General features: G+C 37.9%; 1 protein-coding gene across 6 annotated transcripts in view; it reads right to left on the minus strand.

Moving 5' to 3' along the window:
* LOC127448744 (microtubule-associated serine/threonine-protein kinase 2-like) overlaps window positions 1-26858 on the minus strand; it is a 218729-nt gene that overhangs the window by 90519 nt on the left and 101352 nt on the right. The window contains exon 1 of one of the 6 annotated variants that reach the window (XM_051711557.1): window positions 12656-14414. The exons of the other annotated variants lie outside the window; for them this stretch is intronic. Coding sequence (XP_051567517.1) covers window positions 12656-12694 — 39 coding nt within the window. The 5' untranslated portion in view covers window positions 12695-14414. Of the gene's footprint in view, window positions 1-12655; window positions 14415-26858 lie in introns of those variants that run through there. 6 annotated transcript variants of the gene reach the window in all.

Here is a 26858-nt window from a genome sequence, read left to right on the forward strand (position 1 = left end):
GTGCAGAGAGGTTGTAAGGGAGATGGATGTGTGTAATAAGGTTGTTATTAGTGGTCGACCGATTAGGGCTTTTTAATGGCCGATGCTGATCTCCAGAGAGCAGGGTGGCCGATAGGCCGATATAATGCAGATATATCACACAATTTAATAGAGTAAATAACATTCATAAAATTGCTAAAATATTGATCAACTCTCTTTTTGCACTATATTTACTCAAAATTTCACACAAATTTTTATAAAAAAACAAAAAACAAAAAAAAAGAACATTTAATGGTAGATAGCTGTTTCTTATGATTTCTGTTTAGTCATCCATTTTTAGTAATTTATTTGCAAATAAACTGTTCATATATTAGGTAGAAGGAAATAACAGTGCACACAGAGCTTTTACTTTGAAGTTGCTCTCACGCGCTCGTGTGGATCCAGCAAGCAGCAAAGAGTTTACACAGCCCAGGTTGCCTGCTTGGATTGTCATGGACTGGCCATATTGTAACATTCATAAATCAGAGGAACTGAGTTTTGATCCTGGCTGATAGACGCTTCAGAGCAAGATGTTATCAGAGCGCTCGACAGGAAAAAAAAACGCTGGATTTTCGTGAGGTTAGTTAATTACATCGATTTAAACGAGATATTCGTATTTTTGCAGACGGTTTATGATAGAATTATGATATTTGCCTTTTTATCACTAGATAAGAAAGTTTAAAGTTACAGAGAACTGTTAAAAAGAGTCTTATAGAATGCATGCCTTAGAGGAAGATATATGAGCGCTTCACAGGATGCTGGATTTGCTCAAGTTTTGTAAGGTTCGTAAATTTAATCTGTTTAAACGAGGTATCCACATATTTGCAGACCGTATATGATATTACTTTTATTGATATTTGCCTTTTTATCATTAGACAAGACAGTTATAAGTTACAGGGAACTGTTGAGGAGTGAGAGGGAAAATGAAACAGGTGAGAACTTTAACATTATGTGCTCTGACGTGTCTATCACGGCTCTGATATGCGGACCGTTTAAATGAGACTGTGTTGCACGCCAGTCTATAATTGAAGTAACACGATGGCACGTAACAACAAAACGAACTGTGATTCATGTGTGGTCGTTTACATGTCTCAGATTACTCCTTCACATGCAAGCAGGTGATTCTCTGCGCTCTCATGTCCTTAAGAAACAAATCATCCATACGGGAAAATTTATCGGCTGATGACGATAATTAAAAAATTCCCAATATCAGCCGATTTATCTGACCCGGCAATATATCGGTCAACCAATAGTTGTTATTGATTAATGAACCATCAATTATTTGCAGTTATTTAAGTAATTGATCAATCATAGTAATTAAACAACTATCTTTTCTATAGTAATCGAACAACAAGCTTATGATCTCTTATCAATGATAGGAACACAGCATGAGTCTGGAAGGCAACAGGACCCATGGGACTTCCCTTTAGCCGCTGCGCCACTTCATGTAAACTATTATCTTAAGATCTACGCATCATAATTTATTGTATTTGGGCCAAACTACACACAGTGCTAAGTGTAATAATAATTTCTTTCTTCACCAGAACACATCTGAAGAAAAATATAAAAATATCTTAGCTCAGTAGGTCCATAAAATGCAAGTGAATGGCGATTTCTCTTTTGAAGCTCCAAAAATCAAAGACAGTCAGCATAAACATCATCAATATGACTCTAACTGTTAAATTTATGTCTTCTAAAGCGACACGATCGCTTTTTGTGCGAAAAAGATAAATACTTAAGTACTTTTTTTTTTTTAACTCTAAATCATGCCTCCGGTCGGCAGCGGTACGCACGTGACGTAATCACATTGGCATTTGAAACGCGAGAACTGACACAAGTGCATCACAGCGGAAGAGCAGCGCTGTTTACAAGTGAAGAGGAGGAATGCTGCACAGTAGCTTGGTTAATTTTGGTTTAGATCTGTTATTATCTGTTTCTTTACTCAGAATGGTGTGTTTGTGTGCTTACCCTGGATGTCTCAACCGAGTGGAGAGCGTGAGATTACCTCAGTATCCATGGCAACGTGAACACATCACATGAGAGACCGCTTAGACTCCACCCTCTCCTGAAGCATTGGATTATAGTTAAAAAGTACTTTTTGATATTTTTTTACACAAAAAGCGATCGTTTTGCTTTAGAAGACAAAAATTTAACAGTTGGAGTCATATGGATGATGTTAATGCTGACAGTCTGTTCTTTTTGGACCTTCAAAATAGAAACTGCCATTCACTTGCATTTTATGGACCTACTGAAATATAATTTATTCTATTTTTCTTCAAATGTGATCTGGTGAAGAAAGAAAGTCATACACACCTGGGATATCATGAGGGTGAGTAAATGAAGAGAGAATTTTCATTTTTGGGTGAACTATCCCTTTAAAATCTTTTTTTTTTTTTTTTTCCTGTAGTATTAGTATTAAAATCAGTATCAAAAATCTTCGTATTTACTAAAGAAGTGTTGGTATTTATGACAACCCTAGACAAAACAGCATAAAAATATGTCGATTCAGTTAAAAGAAGGTAAAGACAAGTGCACATCAGGACCAGCAGTTGAACAAGAATACACATAAAGTGGGTCACTGCACCTGTGTGGTTGATAAAAAGCAATGGGAGTCAAAAAATAACCCAATACATGCTGAACTACCTCCTAAAGAGCTCCTTCTCCAAAAGCTGCACCCCCTCCATCACCTCCTCCCTTTTATTGCGATTCAAAACAGCCTGCAGGTACAATCTCCTGATGTCTGAAATCCTTGTCTACAAACGCACTAGGGCATAAGAACAATTTAACACTCCAACCTGTCAGGAAATGGGAAAAACAGAAAAATGAAGAGCCCAGTGGCACTTTTTCGGTCCACTCCCCCATAGCTCATCTGCACCTGAAGACCAAAGGCCCTATTTTTTTCAACACTTCTATCTCTAGCTCATCAACACAAATAACAGAGCTATAGAGACCTGGAATCCCAATGTTAACTCTTAAACAAAGGGTGCATTTTACCAATTACTGCAAAAAAAAAAACACTTCAGTCAACATTCTGATATGCCCTAATATATCACAGAGGGTAAGTATAAATAAGAAAAAAGGTTTAATAATGGACTTAGTGCTAAGCTACACAAACAAAAGTGAACTTCTGAGAGCTGGAAAAGCTTAAGTATATCTTAACATCTTCACAACACAGATTAAACAACGAAGTGGTGTCCATCGGTGTGTCATCACATCAGACCATGTGACATGCAAAACAGAATTCCTATGGATATATTCATCTGAGTAATCATGAGGTAAATCAAGCCTGCAAAATCAACACAGATAATAGAGATGAGCCAACATGGTTTAATCAGCTTCCAGTTTTCACAGAGAGGCTATTGTTTCACTTTCACTACAAATGAAATTCCACATCTAATCCCTGGACTCATGAGACTTGCTGGCTTGCAAGGAAGGACATATTAAAAATGTGCATTTTGGTCAATTCAAATGATGAAGTACTTGACAGGTAAATTAGCCAAGTACTTGGAACCCCGCCGTGCTGTTACATTCAGTTGCGCTCTGTCTAGCTGTTTTTAAAAGCAAGAACTAGGGCTGGGTGATATGGCCAAACATTTTATCACAATATTCTTTTTATATCGTTCAATATCAATATTTATCATGATATACATTCACATTTGCACATTGTACTTTTTTTTTAAATTTATTTCCAAGTTGGCAGATGAAAAATAAAAAATAAATCCTAAACAGTCAAAATAGTCACTACAAAACTGCATTATGGGCCCAGAGACAGCCAATGCAGTGGGGTCTGAGGGATCTTTTACCAAAATATTAAAATATATTTTTTTAAATGTATCAATCGAGTGCAGTTGGATATGAATGTTAAAATATCATCAGTTCGTTTTGAAGCATAATGACAGCAGTCCAGCATTTGTTTGAATATTTTTACATTCAAATGATATATTTTATACTTTACATTCAGATACCCAAGTATGGGAGCATAGAAGCCCTTGTGACTGTGGAATGATATGTATGGGGGTTCAGGGGTTAACCCTGAAAGAAAATTTAGAAAACGTAAAAGTCTGAATGGAATATTTTTATATTTTTATTAAAGTGAGAAAAACTAGTCTACCAACTAGTAATTTTATTGTCTTTCCTTGTCATCCATGCCAGAGATGATGACATTTGGTCTAAACGTTATGGTCTAAAGGTGCTTTGGAACCATGTTAACTTATGCAGCGCCTCATGTCTACTCACATGCGGGGAAAAGAGGCAGTGTGCATTTAACGTGTTAATTTAGTGCAAAGAATTATATAAAAAATAATGTATGAAAAAATCCTGCAATTAATCATGACCCCTGACTGAATGTTTCTATCATAGGAGCAATTCAAGCATGATGTACAACATTGATGTATTTATGAATTTGTGACAGTAGGGGCCAGTAAGTGGGGGCAGCTAAGCCTTCCACAAATGATGCTCCCTTGCGCTTAAGAGTTGGACCAAGCACAACAAAATGCAGGCTCTCGAGACGCCATTTTCTAAGTTTCAAACTATGTTTAACTTGACATAGTGTCCTACAATTACAACGCTTACGACTAGAGATGCTGAAAAGTAGTAAGATGTGATGCAACCAAAGTGAGACACTCCAAATGCGTCTGTCTAAAGCAAGAACACCTTGACCAAAAATATATGCTAACTATATTTTTACTATTTTAATTAAGTACAAAATTATCTTTATTTGGGGGCCTTTCTCAGTAAATATTGATATTGATATTTGATATTTATCTCTGAAAATTCTCTGATCATTTATTCACCCTTATGCCATTCCAGATGTGTGTAACTTTCTTTCATCTGCTGAACTCAAATTAAGATTTCACAGCTCTTTTGGTCCATACAATGCAAGTGACTGGGTGCCAAAATTTTTACGCTCCAAAAAGCACATGAAGTCAGCATAAAAGTAATCCATAAGACTCCAGTGGTTAAATCAATATCTTTAGAAGCGATCTGGGATGGCATGAGGGAGAGTAAATGATGAGAGAATTTACATTTTGGGGATTTTTTCATTCAATTAATTAATAAGCAGATCATGTAATTCTTTCAATTCTAATAATTTGAATTGTGTTTTTGTGATTGCTCATTGCGGTCACTTTCAAGTACCCATGCCTATCTCTCTGACATATTACGATTCTTCTAAAGGAATAAGAACAAACAGAAAGCAGAAAATCATCCTGAAATTATGTAACAGGACAATTGCTCCAACCTTCAAATATTAAGTCGGTTAATGTAGGCCAAGAAGACTGAATGAAGCAATAATTAATAAACTTCTTACTGGCAAACTATGGGTGTAAGGCTGCAAAGTTTCATTTCTTTCTTACAAAGACATACTGTACAATGTCATACAATGACATCATTTTTACACATAAATGATTCCATGTCCAGTACACTAAGTGTTTGATTATCAGGCACATGTGTATGAGCACTGACATTAAGGAAAAGGCATTTAACAGGACTGGGCCTCAAGGGACCACTCAGAGGCATTACAGTGATTTAGTCTCCCCCTCAGCCTTTAACCTCTTCCCATAAACACTGCCAAATGTGGCTTTCCAGGGCACTGTGATCTTGCATTGGGCAGCCATATTGGGTCCAGACCACATGTGACTAACTGCCCAGACCACTTTAGAGCATTAAGGGGACGCATGGCTTAAAGCCACAATGACCTATTCATCAGCAATCAGTCAATAAGTTCGTAAAAAGTATAGATCTCAAAGAGCCCCAGTTTAAGCTGAGAATCCGTAAAGTTCTCTGTAGTGTTTTGTGTACTGACTGACTGTTCACACAGTCACTGTTTGGAATTGAGAACCTTATTTACTCACAGGAGTGACTCTCAAAATGTCCTGTTCATACAATAGCTTACAGAAGTACGTTTTTTCACATACGTTTTTTTATGAATGAAAATCCCTGAATAATGCCTGTCACCACAGTGACAGCGATGAAAGTAAATAAGACGGTGCCAACAGAAAATCTGAAGTTTTCAGAAATGACAACATTATTTAATATACAATTTTGCAACGTAATCTGTTCCATGTCCATTAACCGAACGAGTGTAGAGCGCAGCATCAGCAGATCACACAACTGATCTGTTTGTTCAACCAATGACAGACGAGAAGTATTTGAGATAGCTGTTTGAAAACAACCATTCTATTTGGTGATGCTAGTGGTATAGAAATTAGACACTTCATCATAAAAGGAGTCAGTTTGGTTATATAATGTGGTTGTCACTCTAGTTTTTAACAGAGCTGTATTTCACAATATAAGACAGATTGACAACCATATTCTGCTGCAGTGTGAATGTAGCCAAAGTCATGTTCTGATTCTGCTGAGTGATTTTAGAAACCGGATATGAAGTTAAATGAGAGTTTCCAATAGGCAGCCGAATGAGCCTGCTGCTTCATCTCACTGTCCAGCTCTGGCAGACAGAAAGGCCTACGGTGGATTTACAGAGACAGAACCCCCACTGCACAGTTCAATGAACAGACACAACACAGAGATCCCCACAACCTCATCCAGCTCCACAGCCCATGGGGAAAAAAAACAGACAACCTCACACAAAGCAAGGCTGAACAGAGTGAAAGAACAGTGAAGTGCCTTAAAAACCACACTGTTAACCACAGTGGAAACAAACTGTGCCTGTCCTGCTCTTGACACTTAAAAGTGCAAACACCAAAGTACACAAAGCATCTGGAGCAGCACTTGTCCCCGGATACAATGCTACTTCAACAGTGAAATGCATTTCTAGTGACAATCCCTGCTAAACAGCACTGCTCCATTTCACAGGAGCCTTTAAATATTATCCAAATTACAGCAGGACATTGTCATTTCTCATTTCATCTTGTTTACTAACATCTTATGCTCCCCATAAAGGCCCTGGGGACAGGCAGCTAAACAGCAGCACAATAAAATAGCTTCTCAAATAGCAGCCTGAACCATGGAGTGTATTGTGAAGATATCACTGTGTTTCTAAAGTTGATACTCAATTTATGGATAAGAGATATGAAATACCGCAAGTATTTTTGAGACTGTATGAAAGAAATGTTCTGCGTTTAATAAAAGTTAAGCTAAATCAACAGCATTTCTGTCATAATGTTGAGAACAAAAAACAAAAAAAAAACAAACTGGTTACAGCAAGTACTTACATTAGCGTAAATAAAATGGAAGTAAATGGGGCCAGCCAATAAACGTAATACACAGTTTCAAAAGTATTACCACAAGACATAAACATTATTAACATGATTTTAGTGTGATTAAAATCACGTAATAACCTTAACTACGTAAAGTTATATCTAATATTACAACTATGTCGCCATGACTACATAACGCTGCTAAACTTTGTAATCAACTTTATCACACTAAAATCAAATTAAAATGTATATTGTTTACGTCTTGTGGCTACTTTTGAACTTGAAACTGTGATTATTTTAATTAAGGATGTCCCGATACCGATATTGGATCCGATACCACGCTCATGTACTGGAACTTGTACTCGTAAAAAATGCTCCGATAACAAAAAACCGATACCATCTGACGTACGAATGTCATTACGTAACATTCAGCACACAAATTAAAATCACGTTATGTCCTAGTGATATTATTTATCTGCAAAACTGTGTTTTAATGAGATAAATATATAGTCTGCATATAATTCAAATGTGAGCGCTTGTGAATGTGTGGAGACTGTGTTGTGCTGACACCGATTGCTCACACCTCTTAAAGCTTCTCCTTGGCTCATACAGGGAAAACACCATCATGAGCATCACACACTCTCTGTTTGTAGCAGACGACAGTAAACAGAGTGCAAATTCATGTTGTAGTGCGAGACATATACAGAGTACACAATTATTTAATTAAATGGCAACCTTTTGCAGTTTAATAATCACTTTGAGACATGTAGCGACCGGCTTTTCCAGAGTGGGATTCTGCCGTCATAACGTCAGAGCTCCTTGGTCAAAACAACACAGAAACACTTCAATATAAAAGCTCTATCAAAATAAAAGCTAAATTTATAGGAAAAAATTATAACAGAAATATATCACAACTGAAAAGTTATGTAATAATAACTAATAATAACAATGAATCAGTATTAATTGTATTACACTTAAGCAGTATCTAACATCTGTGATGCAGTACTTTATTTGACAAAATATAATTTCAATGTTGTATTTTGGATTGTGCTGTGAGGTTCTGTATATAAGCAATTAATTTTAAAAATATTACTAATAATAATAATAAATATAGCTGCAAGCAGCAATACCGGGGTCAAGCCAATTATCGGCAGCATGAGCAGTGAAAGAAGCATCGTGACACATTTTAAGTTAGAATTCTGATAAATGCTGTAGGAGTTAAAGATAAAAAAAAAAAAAACATCTATGGCCATGTTTCTCAAGATACACTGCTGTTCTATTTGCGTGTACTAGTTACACATTAAATTCTCTATCATTGGCAGAACAAAAGTGCTTGCTCTTTTGGCTATTAGTACATTGATAAACAGCATTTACTCAAGGCTGTGCAGAGGGTGTTAAGTGCAACATTGCACACTATATATTGTATAGTATATTCTCAAGCATTTTGTAGGATTTTTTGGAAAAAATTGGAAAAGTCCATTTTTACATCCATAGAGTTATATGCATTTATAGACATCTATGCGATATTTAGTTTAATCCAATTTAAACAAAAAAATAAATTTTTTTTTGATTATTCCCATGACAGTAACTTAATTGAAAACAATTTGTCTAGTTGATTGAAATATTTCAAGCAAGCACATTTAGCCATTGTTTACTACAGGGCATCCAGAATTCACAATGACCCCCCAGGACAAGGTCCTAAAATATTTTCATTTTACTATGCAAATGCAACAGCCTTAATTCCTCTTTGGTATTTTTTCAAAAATTTGGTACTTTCAAATTTGTTTGTGAAAAAATTCTAACAACAAAAATGTATTTGGTCTTCAAATAATCAGCAGATTTCAATTTCATGTTGACTGGACAAATGTTATACGATTAATAGCAACAACAAAACGTTCACATAAATCAAATCATGGCCAACCATGGTATCATTGTTCTCTGCATGACCCACACAATCTAACAAGACCAGTCTCACAAAAATGCAAACATACAGCCTCAAGTCCATTTTGGCGTGCTCAATGTCAAATTTGTTGATGATTAGCCAATGGTTGCCATGTTTCTCAATATATGCAACTGTCCTCATGATCAATGATGGCAACTCTCACAAAGACACTGAATGCAAAGACACTGCATGCAAATTTTGAAATTAATCGGACCAATGTTTCAACATTCAGAGCCACTTTCATATTGTTCCCTGTTATAGCACCACCAAATGGCCAAACCCCGCAACTTTTTCTGTGTGTTCTCAGGTTGAGCTCTTATATAAATGTGTCAAGTTTGGTGAAAATATGTCATTTCACTTAAGAGTTATATCAATTTACGTAAAAGCAGAGACCACTTTTAAAATTAATCGGCCTGTTTTTGGCATTTACAAGCAAAATTTTGCCATGTTCTCTTTAATCTTAAGAAATTTACTAATGATGCTTCTTATTTTGGTGGTTTCGTTCCAATCGGACGAACAGCTTTGAAGCAATTCGCTAAAGTAGTTTCGGAACTATTTTCGAAGTGGCAACAGGCCATAAGGCAAACCATAGCAAATATGGTATTGCTCAGCATGTAATATGGCTCTGCAAGTCCTTCCGAACTTAATGAGACCAGTCCTGTGAAAATAGACCAACGCCACTAAAAGTTTTAAGCTCACAAAGTTTAAAAAAATAATTTTCCCACCACTAGGTGTCGCCGGACCCAAGCTTCTCAGGCACCTTCAGGGCATGGTCCTGATGACACATACAAAGTTTCGTAACGATACGCCAATGCGTTCATAAAATACAGCATGTTGCGACAAAATTCAAAATGGCCGACGCCCAAAATGGCCGACGTGGGAAAATTGGGTATCATTTGACTCGGAATGTTTCACTGAATCTAAAGAGACTGGTTTTATCATTTGTGGCCAAAGCGTTCAAGAGTTATAAGCCAGAAAAGCAATTTTTGCTATCTCCTGACCAGTAGGGGGCAGTGTGGCGAAATGCTGCAGGTGATCTCAAGGTGTGATGGCGATAACACATACCAAGTTTTGTCACAATCCGTCACAGTGTTGCGGAGATACAGCATGAAGTCCCTTTTGGCTTGCTCGCAGTCAATTTCGTGAAGCCATTTCTCAGGAACGATTTCAAACTTCGAAAAAAAAAAGTGATAACTTTTGTGTAGCTCTATCTCACAATCGCTTTAAAAAAACTGGTGGAAATCGGACATAAATTGTAGGAGGAGTAGCGAAAAAACGTGTTTCCTTAAAATTCAAAATGGCGGAAAATCTAGTCGGGTGGAAATCGAAATCAAGGTATGCAATCGACTCGGCATGAGCTCAGGAATCAGAAGAATTTTGTCTCTAGGACTTACAGTTCAAAAGTTATAGCATAAACATGAGTGAAAATTTGACCTGTTGGTGGCGCTAAAGGTTTGAGTTACAGACTCCAAATTTGCTGTGGTATCAGTTCAGACTGTCCTCTAGCTGTGTGCAAAATTTTATAACTTTCCTGCGAACAGTTCTATGGGCTGCCATAGACTCCCATGGCAGAAGAATAATAATAAGAACACTAATGATCACAATAGAGGACTTCTCTCTTTCAGGGCTTGACCCATAAATAATAATACAATATTATGTTGTAAATTAATTGTTATATTTTAATTTGATTAAAGTTTTAATTAATTCATTTATTTAAACACCATTTTGATGATAAAATTTAAATAAACTTGATATGGAGTTCAGGGGAAAAAAAGAAAGAAAATGGTATCGGACTCGGTATTGGCGAGTACCAAAAATGAAGTATCGGTACTCGTACTCATTCTCAAAAAAATGGTACAGAGACATCCCTAATTTTAATCTTTGTGTACTGGCCCCATTCACTCAAATGGTAAGTGAATTACTATAACTGAGATTTTCGCCTTTTTTAAATAAACGAGGGACGAGTTGAAATTATTTGTATTTTTTTTTCCCGTAAATCAACATTATGCCACAAATGTTGTTAATTGAGCTTAACTTGTACTGCACCCAGAAAATTATTTTAACTGTAGCATGTTGACTGAAAGCAGTTACAGAACACACTCCTAGACCGTTATATTATTACAGAAAAACTGAAGGCTGTACAGGAGGTGGGTGGGAAAAGGGCCAGGAATAAATTTGTTGAGGTGTGCACGATTATACTCCCCAGTTTAGCATGTGCGCTTAGTGATTACGCGTTAATGTGCGTGTCTACTGAAGTATATATATATATATATATATATATAGGCAAGATATGTGTCTGTGTTGTGCAAGGCGAGTCGCAGCCTGAATGTACAGGTCTTGTCACACTGGGGGAAGGTAAGTTGATGATAACTGAACAAAACAAAGAGTTGAGCTGGCCCCATGATGAGATGGTAACAAGCAATGGGGGGGCCAATTCATGCTTGACTGGTTTAAAGGTTTCTTCTTCCTACTCCTAGTATTGAGCAAGATTAAAAATAAATCTAAAACACTCTTTAATAATTTTTCTGTGCACTTCTCTCTCTTTCTGATTCAGTTTTTATAAGTATGGCCACTCACACAAACAGTTAGTTTGTAGTAATGTAAAGCACCAAGTCATTATGATGACTATTGACAGTTCCTATAAATATTCAAAGCAGAAAAGAGTTGGGGCAGCTGGTAAGCAAATAATCTGAGGAATGAGGGACAGACAAGCAAACGTGATAAACTGCCGTTGATGCAAAAAATGCTGTTTTCAACTAGGTATTCATTTAAAATCCATCCCAGAGCACTGCAATGTGTTATCAGTGAGAGCCATGCATTCACATTTGAAAAGCTTACATTAGTTGACAAAATGGTTCCTATTTTGTCCCAAAGCCAGGTTTCCTTGCTTTCTACAGTGCTTAAAGTTTATGAAAGTGCTGACAGATAGCAGCAACAATGAAGACTGTGCAAGAAATCACATTGGAATGATGAAATATTGTGACTAATACTAAAATTTTAGTGGAGTAATACCAGGGGGCACAGCAGGGATGGTAATAAAAGGAGAGTTGATAAATGTCCATGAACTTTTTTTTTATGGATCATCTAGATTTTAGGTTAAAATATATCTGCACATATTAGGGAATGTAAATTAGATGCTGTAACTGGTCACTAGTTCTTTCTTTCTTTATTTTTCACCATTTTTAATCACCCTTTAGTTTTTTTGCAGATTACTTAAATGGTCCTGCAGTGCAACACTGAATTATTTATATATATATATATATATATATATATATATATATATATATATATATATATATATATTTTTTTTTTTTTTATTTTTTTTTATTACAAATATTCCATTTAGTCCCCCAGATAATTTGAGGTGTAAAACAGAAAGTACACTAATTATATAAGAATGGAAGAATTGTTTTTAAAATTGTGTATAGAATGTCACACTGAAAAACACCAAAACACCACCAAAACAAAATAAAGTTTAAACATCCTTTATAGGGTGTTTTATAATGCTTTTTAAGTCACTAGAGATATTCATTCTTACCTGGAGACCTCTCCGCCTCAATATACTGGAGTCATCCATTCTACTGCCTTGTGTCTGGATGCTGACTTTAGCAAAGTTGCTTTACTTTCCTAGTACTGGATAAAGTCCTCTACCCAAGAGTCACCAGAATTCCATGAGACATCAATGATGGGATTCATGTAGAGATTGGCAAATCCTGACTGGCTCATCAGTTTTAGTGCTGGAAATGTACTCTTTACTGATGTCATACCCATCCACAGTAACCAAAGAAAAACAGAGATGTGGTCATCATACAAGATTAGCGAATGACTGTTAAACAACTTTACCACATGCTACAACAGTCTTGAGTGCAACCGTTCCAAAGTGAGCCTGTAAAAGTGCTGGCAAAAACTCTTTGCAAAATAAAAAACAATTAAAATCTGTCCTTTATTTGACAGTGTAGATTTTCAACATTTAATCCAGGAACAGAAAACAGAAAATTTGAGAAAATGGGTCAACATAAGGACACACCGATTGTCAATGTCTGACAAGAGTCAATTGAGAGTAGGAGATAAGTTCAGCACATGGCTCACATTCTTGTTATCTGTTCACTGTCTGCTTTAGGCGGTTCAGAGAAAGGCCAGCTTTCAGAACAGAATGTCTCTGTAACTCTCCTCTTTCTTAAGAATGCGAAATGGCTGGAATGTATGTTTCCCTAAAACTCTTCCATCATTCATCCATTCAGTTCTGCTATCATCAAAACATCATTCCACCCGTGCTCAAGGAAGAAGGGTGGAATTCTTCTCCTGTGCCTCTCCTTCAATTCGCCTCACAATCTTCAGAGATTCTCTGATATCTTCTATTTCTATGTAAACTACCGCCTCTGTACAACCGATGGACAGTTATTTATAAAAATGGCACCTGAAAATAGAAAAATATTCAGACCAGCACAGTCCTCGACAGATGCAGAAAACAGTCTAAAGCAACACTTTCAAAGAAGACTGCATTAAACTAACCAAGTGAGGTTTAACCCCCTCTGGAAGCCAAGCATCCGTCCACCTAGTAGGTTAATCCAACTAATCAAGTAAGTTGTGTCACTTGTCTTAGCCCAAGAGTGGCTATTAGTGAGAAGGCATACCCAGAACAGAAGGAAAGGGGAGCAGGCAGGGAATATTTTCAGCCTACACTCTTGAGATTATCTGGAAGCAGTAGCTGCCCACTGACAGCACAAGGCAAACAACAACACCAGTCAGAGCCGCATGGCTGGATTCCATTCCCCTCTGCCGTGAGGCCCCCGTCTCTCATTCGCCAGGCGGGCAGATGACAAAAGCCGTGCTGGCGGAGCTGTCTTTTCAGTGGCAGGTGCAAAGAGACGCTGCACTCACGCTGATTGCTTGTCTGCTTTTTCTTCACATGTCTCCTTGGTTTTATTCAGCTTCCTGAGCTCAGCCTGATAAACTGAACAATGGCCAAGCTTGGTCTCCTGAAAACGGCTGAGATCCAGGACAAGATGAACAATCCATGTAAAAGGAGGGAGCAGGAGGAGTGTCACTCAACATTTCCTCATCTTTTCCCCCGTCACAGCGTTTAAAGTGGTCCGCTGTTTGTGAATGGGCTACCTGCCGGAGGAGCGGCCACAGAAGAGTCAATCAAATCACATTAATCTTGTTTCAAAAAATCTTCCCTTTGCGCAATCTTCTCTTAGTGCACAGCCAGTAAATACAGGTGGCCGAATCAATGAACTAGCTGCTGCTTCTTTGCTTGTGCTGTACATTAAAAGGCTTCTGTATCTTCCGTTTCTCTCTCTGTTCCTTATAAGCACTCTCCTCCTCTCCCTAGTGCCTCACTGCTGAAAGCTGCTTTATCTATCCTATCAGCCAGCAACACATACAGCCAGCCAATCAGGCATGCTCAGGCTCAGAGGTATTTGCATAATATGAATGGGGGAGCCAAAAGGCCCCACCCCTTCACTCCCTTCACTCCATTCTCTGCCATTCTGCTCAACGGTCCGATTTACCCCAAAAACATAAAAAACACACACATACATACAAACAATCTCTCTCTCTCTCTCCATCCTTAAAATTCTAACGTACTATTGTGACGAGCACAAACTCAATTTACAAACATGTCTTATTCTTTACAGTATGCCTCTCCTTTTTTTTCAAACAGGGTGTCTGTTTTTTGTAAAAGAAAAATATGAGCTTAATATCAGTGCATGCGGCAATGACAGTTTAATGAGATTGTGCAGGGCTTTCTTTCAGTACAGTGATACATTTGCAGCGGCTGTGTTCATCTCAAGGGACGGGAGGAACAAAAGCAAGAGGGATTATTGTCCATAGGCAGAACGCTGCCACTGCCATACCTATATCTAATATTAATCATCCACCTCTTTTCTTTCTGCCTGCTGTAGTCATTTTAGCAAGATAACATAAATGTGAGTGAAAAACAGGAGATAGTAGTTTAGAGAGAGAGAGAGAGAGAGAGAGAGAGAGAGAGAGAGAGAGAGAGAGAGAATGGCACAGAAAACAAGCTCTTTCCTCCCACACAAGAAGTGAAGAGGTGGCAGGGAGCCATTTTATGATCAGGTGAGGCCCTGAGGAAGAGCAGTTTGGTGTGCACATGTCTGTGTTAAGATCACTGGAGGTCAGAGTGCAAAAACTATTGTAACCATGAAAGCTCAGGGTTAGAATTGAAAAGGGTGGGTACTATTAGAATGTGGAAAACCACAAATCAGAGCTGTTACAGATGTAGATATAATGGTAACAATTTACAATAAGGTTCCATTTGCTAACAAGGGCATTAGTTAATGCATTAGGTACCATGAACTAACAATCAACAATATATTTTATACAGCATATAATAATCTTAATAAATGTTAGTTTATAAAAATAAAATTTTTCATTGTGAGTTCATAATATGTTAATGTTAAAGCTGCACTATGTAACTTTGTGCTCTCTAGCGTCATCTGTGGTTGAAATGCAAAATTTCAAGAATACATTACATCAGTCGTGTTCTTTTCCTTTATTGTGCACTGTAGAGGGTGAAATGCTCAAAATCCTTCTAATTTGTCTGGGGAACATTGTTCTCAAAGTGCTGGATTATTTGCTGAAGCATCTGTTGGCAAATTGACAAGTCTTTAATTATCCTTGCTCTTGAAGGACTAGGCTCTTTTTGGAGGCTCCTTATATACTATGACGTGATTGCCTTACCTGTTTAACAGCTCCTGTTTCACATCACCTTGTTATTTCAACTTGTCAAATTGTCTTAAATTGCCCGTCTCAACTTTTTTGGAGCGTGTTGCATTCATCTAATTTGAAATTACTGTACATTTTCAAAAAACAATGAAATTCACAAGGAAAAACCTCACATAATGTGTAGCTGTAGTGCTTTCAATATAGCAAATGGTGAATATAATATACAATGTTACCCATCCATTTATTTATTTATTTGGTGAAGTAGCCATGTAATAAGCAGAATAATGTGCAGTCCTTCAGGGTGATTCAGGTGATACATAACCCTGTCTAGGTTTATTTTGTTATTGAAACAATTTACTAATCTTAAATTTGTAACATTTTTATCTTTAATTCATATAATTTCCTTGTATTGAAAAACATACACTCCTACTTAAAAGAAGTCAGTAATCGTTCAACATCATGCAGATCTGGTGTTCCATAAGGAGAATACCATCTACAAGGGGAGATGTAGCCAAAGGGGGCAACAACCGCTACTGAAGCTTGGGAGCATTCATATTTTTCCAGAGGGAAAAAAATGCCTTTCTGACTTTTTATTTATTTATAATTGATGGCAAAGAATATCTTTTGCTGTTCTTTCCTAAACTAGGTCATTTTGTCTATCCATGTTGTTGCACTACAAAATATCCATGCAAATAAACGGAACCACACACTTTTTCAATGCGATGCTTGTTTTTCACAGTATATTTTCACAGCACTTATGTCTATTTGTCTAGTCAATGCTGTTAGTTATACAGGGGATCTTTAAACTAGTTACATTATGAAAATATACATTTTACTAAATATTTTTGTTTGTTTGTTTGTTTTTTTTCATCATTTTGGTCACATTTTGGCTTATTAAAAAATCAACAAATCCATGAATTCAATCAATAAATATATTACATTTCATATAAAAAATTTTTGTTACATGCTTATTGTTTAATTGCATTATTTGTACTATTTACAAGTATTTACAATGATTTGTTGAACACGTGCTAAAACCGGTACTGTCTCTTTGACAAAACCGGCATTTCTTTAAAGAGTTTCTGTAAATGAGCGCATGTTAGCGAGAGACACTCAAACGGCTTTATCTGCATGATTAGAATTAAATGTTTATTTTTGTTTTTGTTTTTGATCAACAACTGACTGTAGAGAACAGAAAGGGTATTAAAAGAGACACTATTCAATGACAAATCGTGTGGATCTTGTCTTTGGACATACATTACACAGAACAACTTATACTCGCAACACGCAGTGAAAGGATTTCACTGCTGAATATGCCACTGCTATACTACACAATCACTGGTGAGTGAAATCTAAAAACTTACCAGCCAGTTGCCAAATACATACATTTTAGCCACATAGCACGAAATTTGTTTGCAAAAACAAGTGATTTCCTCACATTGTAGTGCAGGGTTGCACACAGAGTAAAAGATTGATCTTCTGATTTAAGAATCAATATCAAGGGTATCGATATTGATATCGAGTTTTTACTGGGAAGCTCACCGAGTAAAAACGCTGACTACCTCCCCTGGAGTCACAAGTTCGAATCCAGGGCGTGCTGAGTGACTCCAGCCAGGACTCCTAAGCAACCAAATTGGTCCGGTTGCTAGGGAGGGTAGAGTCACATGGGATAACATCCTCGTGGTCGCAATAATGTGGTTATATATCTCGTTGGGGCGCGTGGTGAGTTGTGCATGGATGCATGCGCTATGTCTCCGCAGTAACGCGCTCAACAAGCCACATGATAAGATGCGCAGACTGACAGTCTCAGATGCGGAGGCAACTGAGGTTCATCCTCCGCCACCCGGATTGAGGTGAGTCAATACACCACCATGAGGACTTAGAGCACATTGGGAATTGGGCATTCCAAACTGGGGAGAAAAGGGGAGGGAGGGAAAAAAAAAAGAATCGATATAGAGATTGTTCAAATGAAGATTGCGATGCATCAGAAAATAAATATTTTTACCCACCCCAATACATAAATATATTACTCAAAATGTACAATTTCTTCAAACAACCTGTACAACTACACAAGTCAGATAAAGATGCAACAGTGACCTCATAAGGCCTTTAACACTTATACTCTATAGGTTGAAGGGTCAATGGTCAACTCAATGACCAGAGAGCTTAAATAGTCCACTGACACAAGTCTTATCACTGGCAATTGCTCTCTGAAAACAGGGCGCTATCTCACGCAGTTACTCAGTAACCAAAATTCTGCCAGATAAACAAAGGTGTGAGAGAGAGGCATCTGCTCTTAAAGGCAACCTCTGTTTCTTATATATAGTAATATCTGCAGGGCAATGAGAAACGCTGGGTCAGGCTAAATATTTTTAGCAAGTGTTAGCAGAGCCAAGGCTGATTTATGCAACTAAACACACATGAATACAAACAATAATGTACTGGATAGTGTTAGTCAATGCGTACAGGACTGTAAACATTCATAGAACTTCTTCAAGCCACTTAATAACAGATGAATGGTTATGGTTACCATAAAATCTCACTCAAACAAAACCAGAAAACACTTGTAGTCTAGACATGAGAACTGCTTATCAGTGACTAAATGTCCCCAAGTTATTCAGCAATATAATGTGGCAACTAAAAATAGGAGTAAAAAGAGTGGAGCTTACGTGATCCTTCTCCTGTGAAACACTATAGTTGAGTGTTGCCAAGATGCACCGATCGATCAGCCACCATTTGCTATTTGTCTTAAATCTGCAAACAGTTGATAGTGCTTAGATTCATAGCTGATATTATATTAATTATAGCATGCACACATACACTGCTACTCTAATGAAAGAGCATTTGGTCAGCCTTCAGAGCATGACAATGCGGCCACTGGAGGGCGAATTATTGGCAATTCTAAGCATTTGACAATTTATACTTTCAAACATGCTGTAATTAAGATGAATATGCCTGTTTGCGGTTAAAAAAAAATAAATAAAAAAAAATAAATAAATATTCCATGTGTACAAATTGTAAGGTGCCCATTTTCAAGATTCATTATGGTAGTAATTCTGACTCACTGTATAGTTAAGAGATGAAAAGGACAAAGATACTGCAAACTGATGTAAATATGGATCAAACAACAAATAAAGAAACAAATACAAATCTGAGTAAACTTGATGTAATGTGAGTCAAGACAGTCTTACGTTGTGTGATGCAATAGAGACATTTTGATTGATTTAGCACCCTCTCAGTTTCATTCTCTCCAACATGCTCACTACCAGGTGTTCTCAGCCTCTCATCAGTCACTCATCTCAGTGCTATTTTGTGAGAACCAAATCAAGATATTTGTTGCAACACCACTAACCTTCAATAAAGGAAATGCCTCTTTACACAGTTGCTACCTAATTAATGGTTTGCATTACAACAAAATTATTCATAAATACTAATGATTTCTACCACCCCTGGAGTCCGCTAGTTTGCTAGTTCGAATTCCAGGGCGTGTTGAGTGACTCCAGCCAGGTCTCCTAAGCAACCAAATTGGCCCGGATGCTAGGAAGGGTTCGTTCTCGGTGGGGCGCGTGGTGAGTTGGGCGCGGATGCCGCGGTGGATGGCGTGAAGCCTCCACACGCGCTATGTCTCCGTGGCAACACGCTCACCAAGCCACGTGATAAGATGCACGGGTTGATGGTCTCAGACGCGGAGGCAACTGGGATTCATCCTCCGCCACCCGGATTGAGGCGGATCACTACGCGACCACGAGGACTTAAAAGCGCACTGGAAATTGGGCATTCCAAATTGGGTGAAAAAGGGAAAAATATAAAATACAAATAAAAATGAAAAAAATTCTACTGATTTCTCACGGAAGCAGTTTTCAGCTTAATGTGTATGATTCTCTCATGGTGTTTACCGGTCAGTTTGTCATAATGATCTTTCATAGTGACAACAGGACTATTCTTAACTTTTCAATTCAAATAAATGTACGCATTTCACAATTAATGTAAACTGAATGTCATTTCACAGTGTGGGACATTAACATATAACTTGATCGGATTGGTATCGGCCAATCACTGTGTTAAAATTTTGGCGATTGGTGTACCACTACAAGACAGAAATAGTTCATGCCACTTTGAGCGATTTCACTGTTCTAGATGATTTCTTTAAGGCCACATGCAGGGACATACAGTTATTTTAAAAAGTGCCAGATATTTTCACCATTCTGCATGAGTTTGACTCATGCATTGATCGTTTATCTTGTTCATGATATGATGTATTATGCACTGCAGCAATTGTGATCAAAACTTTCCCTGCAGAATGTTAATTTGTAGCAGCAAGAAAACTGATTTCTTGTAAAAATCTAATGACATCTCATTTTTTTCTGTTAACACATCTCATTTAAAGGTGCTGTAAGTGATTTTTTCATGGAAGATTATGCAAAAAAAGTCATACTCCCTTAAAGATATTAATGAAATAAGTGTCCTGAGATATCTCACCGGTCTCTGTGACAGCTGTAAACTTTGTAAACAGCAAACAAATATTACCGGTCGGTTGAACTGCGATGCACCTAACTGATCTCTGCCTGCATCACCTCGGTCTAATGATGGACTACACTCTTAAAATGGAATACATGGACTATCAATTAATTGCCAACAAAAGCCTTCATCAGCCAACTAACAAAGGACAGTGCATCTATATGAACTTCTGCAGTTAATCTAGGATGGACTTCAAACACATTAGTCATTAATCTTACAGTTCATACAAAATTTTTGTTTAAACACTGACCCTTAACACTTACTTAGTTTAATAATTTATATTGGCATTATTATATTCACATTGTTAGCCAGAGGGGAACTGGCCCCCACAGTGAGCCTGGTTTCTCCCAAGGTTATTTTTCTCCATTAACCAACATCTTAGGGAGTTTTGTGTTCCTTGCCACAGCCGCCTTCGGCGACAATTATTATTTAATTACTACTTTTTAAACACAATTCACAGTGGTACTTTATCAAACTACACAATGATGACTCTAAGACATTATAGATATTACAGTTTCATTTTCTGTTAATGCATGATTTACTGTAAAGCTGCTTTGAAACGATGTGTGTTGTGAAAAGCGCTATTCAAATAAAAATGACTTGACTTGACGCTTTTCACCTGTCAATCATTTTGCTTGTTCTCATAGTGTTGTATTTGAAGCGGATCATTGAGGCTATGATTCATAATGTTTGTCAGTTGAGGGCGCTAGTGTGCCACTATTGAATTTGACAGTCACAGGGACAAACAATGCTGCTCTTTTGCTCGGTGTTGGTCTCGAAATGATCTTCGGAGGGCAGGGTTTTGGAATGAGGGGGCGTGGCTAATTCAACGGCTCAGTCAAGTGAAAGTTTCAGAAAGCTAAAATTACAGCACCTTTAAATGCTATGGACAGTTGTACACGATTTTGGCATATTGCAGAAAGATCAAGGACACAAACCACATCTCCGTTAGTCCACCACTAGGACAGAAGTGTCATACTGCCTTATTAGTGACTGGTTCTAATAAATAGTATGCTGTAAATATACATGACTAATGAATATGCTTAATCTCGACATCCTGTGAGGCTTTGAATGACTGTATAACATTACCAGTGCAGGTCTGCCATTGTTACACTCAATGACCTGCACCTGGGAGGCACTTTGAGGCATGGAGAGCTGACGCATGACAAAATACTCTGTCTGTTCATGAAATAAGATAGCCCTGCCCCAACAAACACACCACAGTCACTGCTCCTGTTTCAAACAGGACATGGACTCCCACAAATCACTCTCCACCATTTAATACTGAGGGATACAGCAGAAACGCTCATTGCATGAGTCCAGAGAAACAGACAGCATATTCACTGTTATTGATTTGAAGAGGTCACGAGACAGAGTAATGGTATAAGCTCTTTAGGTTGCATGCTAACGGCGCAAGCATGTGAACACTCCAGAGCACCAACTGGCAAATTTGAAGCACAGTTAGTACAGCTAAAGCAAAACAACCATATACACTATATTGCCAAAATTATTCGCTCACCCATCCAAATAATTGAATTCAGGTGTTCCAATTACTTCCATGGCCACAGGTGTATAAAATGAAGCACCTAGGCATGCAGACTGCTTCTACAAACATTTGTGAAAGAATGGGCCACTCTCAGGAGCTCAGTGAATTCCAGCGTGGTACTGTGATAGGATGCCACCTGTGCAACAAGTCCAGTCGTGAAATTTCCTCGCTACTAAATATTCCACAGTCAACTGTCAGTGGTATTATAACAAAGTGGAAACGATTGGGAATGACAGCAACTCAGCCACGAAGTGGTAGGCCACGTAAAATGACAGAGCGGGGTCAGCAGATGCTGAGGCGCATAGTGCGCAGAGGTCGCCAACTTTCTGCAGAGTCAATCACTACAGACCTCCAAAGTTCATGTGGCCTTCAGATTAGCTCAAGAGCAGTGCGTAGAGAGCTTCATGGAATGGGTTTCCATGGCGGAGCAGCTGCATCCAAGCCATACATCACCAAGTGCAATGCAAAGCGTCGGATGCAGTGGTGTAAAGCACGCCGCCACTGGACTCTAGAGCAGTGGAGACGTGTTCTCTGGAGTGACGAATCACGCTTCTCCATCTGGCAATCTGATGGATGAGTCTGGGTTTGGCGGTTGCCAGGAGAACGGTACTTGTCTGACTGCATTGTGCCAACTGTAAAGTTTGGTGGAAGGGGGATTACGGTGTGGGGTTGTTTTTCAGGAGCTGGGCTTGGCCCCTTAGTTCCAGTGAAAGGAACTCTGAATGCTTCAGCATACCAAGAGATTTTGGACAATTCCATGCTCCCAACTTTGTGGGAACAGTTTGGGGATGGCCCCTTCCTGTTCCAACATGACTGCGCACCAGTGCACAAAGCAAGGTCCATAAAGACATGGATGAGCGAGTTTGGTGTGGAAGAACTTGACTGGCCTGCACAGAGTCCTGACCTCAACCCGATAGAGCACCTTTGGGATGAATTAGAGCGAAGACTGCGAGCCAGGCCTTCTCGTCCAACATCAGTGTCTGACCTCACAAATGCGCTTCTGGAAGAATGGTCAAAAATTCCCATAAACACACTCCTAAACCTTGTGGAAAGCCTTCCCAGAAGAGTTGAAGCTGTTATAGCTGCAAAGGGTGGGCCGACGTCATATTAAACCCTATGGATTAAGAATGGGATGTCACTTAAATTCATATGTGTCTAAAGGCAGATGAGCGAATACTTTTGGCAATATAGTGTAGCTATGTTCAAAATAGCATACTAACATGATACTGGTCCTGCATATGCAATACGCAGTAGGGATGCAATGCATTAAGTATCATGAACAAACAATTAACAATATCTTTTTTACAGCATTTGTTAATCTTTGTTAATGTTTGGTAATAAAAATACAATTGTTCATTGTTAGTTCATGTTAGTACATAGTGCATTAACCAATGTTACCAAATACAACTTTTGATTTAAAAATTGTATTAGTTTATGTTGAAATTAACATTAGCGAAGATTAATAAATGATGTAAAAGTATTGTTCATTGTTAGTTAAGCAATATCACATAAGCAAGAGTGCTGTATGGCCCTACATCAGCATGACGGCTGCAGTTACAAGGTCGCAGACCGAGTGCCGCAGGTAATCACAGCCATACGGATTTAGGGCCATACACCACGATTGCGAGTGTGATATTGTATAACAGTTCAAAGAACAAGTAGATTGAAAAATGAGGGAAAACGAAGGACTGTCACGAAAAATGCATTTGTGCATGGAACTAAATTCTTACGCCACAGATCAGGATCTGCCGTTGATAGTTCAAACAATGCACACAAGCCACCATAACTAATTCGAAAATGTCACTTTAGAAACGACGGCTTGGGCTGTTTCTAACAAGTCATTGGAGAAACAGAGAGCGCGATTGACCTTGTGCGATTACCGGCATCTGTCGCGATTCCAGTCCCAAACTGCAGTGTTGTGTTAGTCAGCTTGCTGAAGATAACAGGAATTCTGGTCAAATACATCCTATTTTCTCTGTGTAAAAATAACCGTCTGAGTGGGGGTCCCCTCGAGTATTTCGCACAGCCAGTTCAAGAGTCATTCACTGTAGAAACTGTTCTCTCCTCCGCCATGTTGAATATTTATATCTCCTCACAATGCAGAACCTGCGGTGAAAGGTAAGCTTTCTGAGTTACAACCTCACGTCCGGGAATTAAGAGATTTTAGACCGGTCATCCAGGTATTGCGAGTCATCTTTCCTACTTCTCGGATCACTGTGCAATCTCTACAAGTAGGCTAATAAAATCATTTCAACTCAAATAAATAAATTATGACCATTTATTAATTTATTTGGCAAGTTGTCTTGTAATAAGTTGAATAATGAGCAGCCTGATGGCCGTTATTTACAAAATAAACACCAATAGAACTCTGGCGCAAACCGGAGATGGAATTTCGCTGTACAGCGATACTGCTTATTAGAGATGCGCCAGTGTGTTAGCCAAACATCAGTATCGGTTTTAAGTAAGGGATCATGTACAGTCAGCAGGTTGTTATCACAAAATCAACCCAGACAGGGTGATCAGGTATCACCCTGAAGGGGTTTATTTAGCGATAACAACCAGCTGACTCTACATTATCCCTTACTGATGTTTGGCTAATACATTGGTGAATCTCTAATATGCAGTATATATACAGTGCATAATACATGACATTTATGGATGCATGTGCTACCTGGATGACCTAATACGTTCTTCAAAATTGATGAACCAATATTCACCATAAACCTGATAACTAGTTCAGTTCCTAGCCCAAAACCTTGGTTTATCAGATAATAATAAGTTGTCTGAAGGCATGGGGTCCTGGTAGTTAAATCTCTTTATGATCACCGTGGGAACTGCTTTCCTAAGCGAGTAAACTGGGCTACAACTGCCAGTATAAAATGTTAGAACAGCATTATAATGGAAACGTACAATAATTCTGCATAACACAACTTATAGCTATTTATGTTGAGTAAGTGTGTACTGTGGCACATGTAATGTAGAATATAGCCATATTTGTGTGTGGATGTTACATTAGAATGTTATTTTTTAGTAAAGCACATCTCTGGGGTAATTAAGCTACGAAGCTGTTCCCCCTTTCTCACTTCAAATTACATGTGAACAAGCAAGTGTCAGTATTTGTGGACTGCAGTTCTCACTTGAGTTGAAAAGTAATGTCCCTGAGCCATACGCTGCGCACGTAATGATGAAGTCAGGGATGGCTAAAAGCAAACCTGACAGCAGAAATGGATGCCATTAATCTAGTGTACCATTATAAATAAGTGATAGATAACACAAACAAAAAAGATTTAGGCTTCCCCAGGGAACGAGGAAAGCGAAAATTAATTTGATGCACCATCTAGTAAAGAGGAAAATATTTCTGTAAAATTTAAACGACATCTTCTGGAGCCGCCAGGGTTATAATAAGTGTGCCTGTTGAGAACTAAACTATAAATTAATGATGAAAACACAAAAATGGATTTGAAGGCTCTTCCTTAGTATTTAAAAAATAAAAGGACTAGTTCACCCAAAAATAATAATAATAATAAAAATAAAAAAAAACATTTATTCACCCTCATTTTGTTCCAAACCCAAATGAATTTCTCTTCTCCATGAAACACAAAAGGAGATGTTAGGCAGAATGTTAAGTCTCTGAGACAATTCACTTTTATTTTATGGAAAAAAGATGCAATGAAAGTGAAAGGTATCTGAGGCTAACATTTAATGTAAACAACAGTAAGTGATGACAGAATTTTCATTTTTAGGTAAACAATCTCTTTAAGAGAGATTATAATATTCTAATTTAAAGTCATCAGCTTAAAAAATTGTTTTTCAAGTCATGAGGTCACCTGCTTTATTTACAAGCAAAACGTTGAACATGTAAACCTGAATCTTTATATGATGATTGCTTTTAAACATGTAAAACCAGTGTACTGAATCACGTGACTTGAATTCCCACTGAATGTCAAATGAAATCAGATGGAATTTAAGCATTCTTATAGTGATGGGAGGCCATTAAGGGCATTCTCTGATTAGAGAGCTGATCAGACTGCAGCAGAGGGTGTTTTTGAGAGCTCAGAAGAGAGGGTCATATCTGAAAGTAGCAGTGGCGAAGACTGCTTCCAAGAAACAGCATCGTCAGGGGCAAATATTAATGATGTGCTAAGCAAGTTTCACACCAAAAAAGAAAGAGCTCCAAAGCTTTTCAAAGGCATCTCTTGTATATGGTGGGCTAATTTTTATTGATCTTTATGCACTCGGTGCACTCAGTATGAATGAAGGATTGGTGGACTATACTGCAATCGGAAAATCTGGGAAATGTGCTGTATGCTTCAATTACAAAAAAAATACTGTAGCAAAAATATCTTACAGAAACGTGTCCTGCAAAGTCACTTTAGTACATAGAAAACTCATTACATAACATTACATAAAAAAGTTGATTGGTTATGTAATAAGTGCTATTCACAATGCTTTTGTTTAATTTCATAAGTAAAATCAATAATACTGAACAATCTAGCTAGATTTGCTCATAAATTTTTTTTAAATAAATTAAAAATAAGAATGACTTGCACCCAGTAAAAGCGCTGTTTATTTACATGCACTGTCTGCACTGCTTTAACGCCCAATTCACTAGAGAAATTGTTCAGATCAGGCAACGGCACAAATGCGAACAAAATCTTTGCTGACTTTAATTTGAGCACCATATTGCAGAGAATGCAGCAGACACACTCTGCCGGGAGTGTACAGCATTACATCTGTAATCCAGACACCTGAATCATCTCTTTAACATGCCGAAAGTGCACTAGATTACACCGAAAATCTTGAGATATGCCAGATTACAAGAATCTTCCCCATTATTTGATTATTATTTGATGAATTATTACTGCCATGTTTGATATAAACTGTACACAAACATCTCTTTTGAATAAAATTCAGTTTACCGTCTGCTTTCCACGGGTGGTAAAAGCACAATGTTGATTACACCAGGCAAATAGAACAACCTATTAAT

This window comes from Myxocyprinus asiaticus, chromosome 12 (genome assembly GCF_019703515.2).
Source record: "Myxocyprinus asiaticus isolate MX2 ecotype Aquarium Trade chromosome 12, UBuf_Myxa_2, whole genome shotgun sequence".
NCBI classification, from domain to species: Eukaryota; Metazoa; Chordata; class Actinopteri; order Cypriniformes; family Catostomidae; genus Myxocyprinus; species Myxocyprinus asiaticus.